The sequence below is a fragment of the Lycium ferocissimum genome, chromosome 3 (genome assembly GCF_029784015.1).
Source record: "Lycium ferocissimum isolate CSIRO_LF1 chromosome 3, AGI_CSIRO_Lferr_CH_V1, whole genome shotgun sequence".
In the NCBI taxonomy this organism is placed as follows: domain Eukaryota; kingdom Viridiplantae; phylum Streptophyta; class Magnoliopsida; order Solanales; family Solanaceae; genus Lycium; species Lycium ferocissimum.
The window spans coordinates 8,553,038-8,555,546 of record NC_081344.1 but is presented as its reverse complement, the minus strand read 5'-3'; the positions used below and the strand labels follow the sequence as shown (position 1 = coordinate 8,555,546).

Here is a 2,509-nt window from a genome sequence, read left to right as displayed (position 1 = left end):
AATCTTAGCATTCGAGACTGCGAAAATCATGTCAAGATTGCTTTGTTTATACAAATCTTTATCCGATTCTGAGATTTCAAAGCTCAAAACAGAGATGAAGTCTCGTGGTGTGGCTTATTTGAATTCGAAAGACGAAGGATTTTTATTAAGCCTTGCTTGTGCTGAGAGGCTTGAAGATCTTGATAAAGCTGCTGCAGCCGTAGCACGATTAGGCCATAAATGCAATGATTTTGGCCTAAATCGCTTTGATCTTGTATATACGGATCTGAAGTTAGGGATAATAGATTTTGGAAAACTTGTATACGGGTCGAAAGAGATTGAAAAAAGAGTTGACAAAATGGAGAAACTGATCAATGCAACGTCAGGATTATACGCGGCGTTGGAGAATCTAACAGAATTGGAGATATCGGAACGGAAGATGAAACAATGGAAGGAAAGAAAGGCATCAGGGCAATTGCAAAAAGTTAATTTAGACATGTTTAATCAGAGACTTGAACAACAAAGGAAACAAGTTCGACAATTCAGGGAGATTTCTTTGTGGAGTCAAACGTTTGATAAAAGTGTTGGTCACATGGCACGTATTGTTTGTATAATATATGCTCGAATTTGCCTTGTTTTCGGGCCTTATATCCCTGTTCTTCCATTTCTTTCATTGCGGAACATGCGTTCTTCTCAACAGAAAGAGATTCTCAAAGTCCAACCTGAGAATTGTCTGATTGAACCTATAAGGGAACAAATTATTTCGCGGTCCGGGCCTATCCCCACGACGTCGAAGCCTACATTGGTTCGATTTTATAGTCGAAAATCGATACTTTTCCTATGTGAAGACGAAGGTTTTGGGTCGGAAAAGTTGGCGAAAAACAACAGGGTGTTTCATGCAGCGGGGCCTGCGACTGTTGGAGGTTCAGGGCTCGCGTTACGTTATGCTAATGTGATCACATTAGTAGAGAAGTATTCGAATCCATCTGAAGCTGTAGACGTTCATTCACGAGAAAATTTGTACCAAATGTTGCCTGGGAATTTGAAGAAAACTGTGAGGGCAAAATTGAGCAAGAATTTGAAGTGTATGGATGAGGACGAGTCGTTGGCTGAAGGGTGGAGGGATGCTTTGAAGCATATAATGGAATGGTTAGCGCCAATGGCTCATAACACGATAAATTGGCAACTCGAAAGGAATTTGGAGAAGACAAAGTTCGATATCAAGCCTTCTGTTTTGTTGCTGCAGACGCTGCATTATTCGGATAAAGAGAAGACGGAAGCTGCCATTGCTGATATTTTAGTCGGTTTGAGTTGCATTTGCAAGTGTGAGAATCGACAATGGAGTGAATCGTGATTCGTGGTTCTTGGAAAAACTGGTGATTTTTTGAATCATATAGTTAGACCATGTTACATATTAGCTAGGATTCATTGGGTTGTGGAAGAGAAATCATATTTTTTATACAAATACTATTTCTTGATTTAGTTTTTCCAATTTTCCTAATTCTTCTTAGCAGGATACTAAAACAGTTTCATGCTGAGTATGTCTTTAACTGATCTCTTTATTTGCCCAGATTTTGATGTTTGAATAATTCCCTTTTCCTTTTGTGTAAATATGAATTAATTCATGAGAAAGAAACCAACATATTCCAAATTTTGCTGCATAGTTAGTGTAATGAGGAATAAGAGTCCAAAACATAGAAACCATTTCCTTACAAGTTACAAACACTAATTAAAACAGTGACACAGTACAGGTTGTTAGGATAAAGCAGCTTATCGAAAAAATAACAATCATGCCAAAATTTATAATTTATAGCAAGAACTAATTTTATTTCTTAATTAAGCCCATCAAGCAAGAGTCATATTCAATCATGAGTGTGACCCGGGCCATCCCTGGCCCATCACTAGGGCCTTGCTGACTAAGTTGGTGGTACGCAACACTTAGTATGAAAGAGTCAAAAGAAAGGATTCAGAAAGAAAATTACTTGTCCAAAACATAGAAACCATTTCCTTACAAGTTGCAAACACTAATTAAAACAGTGACACAGTACAGGTAACCAAACTCTTTAGGAAAAAAAAAAAAAAAACAATACAAATGACTAAGAGAAAACATTAGTTCAATCTGATCATAACCCAGAAATAATAAGAACACCCATTCATTTGGACTGAAAGGAAATAAGCCGATGCTTGGAGGCATACCGACTTTGTTGAAACGATCAACAAGTATTCGAACTCTTGAGAAACAAAAATCTCGAGTTAACGCCCAAGGCGGATGTATATATTGGATATGTAAGTGTGGCATCTCTGCTTCAATCACCTTTGCAGCTTCGTCAGCTAAAAGTCCAACCAATTCAGGCCAGGTCTTGGGACAATTATCAGGGGATATAGAACAATATTTCTCATCACGTTGATGTTGAAAATGTGAACATTTACAGTTTCCACTCTCCATGTCTTTCAAGAATTTGAGTTATAATGCAAATGCAAAGCCTTTATAGGACTTGATTTCAGTATAAATTAAAGGTTGATATCATCT

General features: G+C 37.6%; 1 protein-coding gene across 1 annotated transcript; it reads left to right on the top strand.

The window, feature by feature from the left end:
* Window positions 1-6: 6 nt before the first annotated feature.
* Window positions 7-1,568, top strand: LOC132050910 (protein PSK SIMULATOR 1-like). The gene has a single exon (XM_059442247.1). The coding sequence runs from the start codon at window positions 29-31 to the stop codon at window positions 1,331-1,333; it is 1,305 nt and encodes a 434-aa protein (XP_059298230.1). The 5' UTR covers window positions 7-28; the 3' UTR covers window positions 1,334-1,568.
* The last annotated feature ends 941 nt before the right edge of the window (window positions 1,569-2,509 follow it).

Excerpts from the sequence above, each read along its gene's own strand:
- LOC132050910 (XM_059442247.1), top strand. The coding sequence starts at position 29 with ATGTCAAGATTGCTTTGTTTATACAAATCTTTATCCGATTCTGAGATT.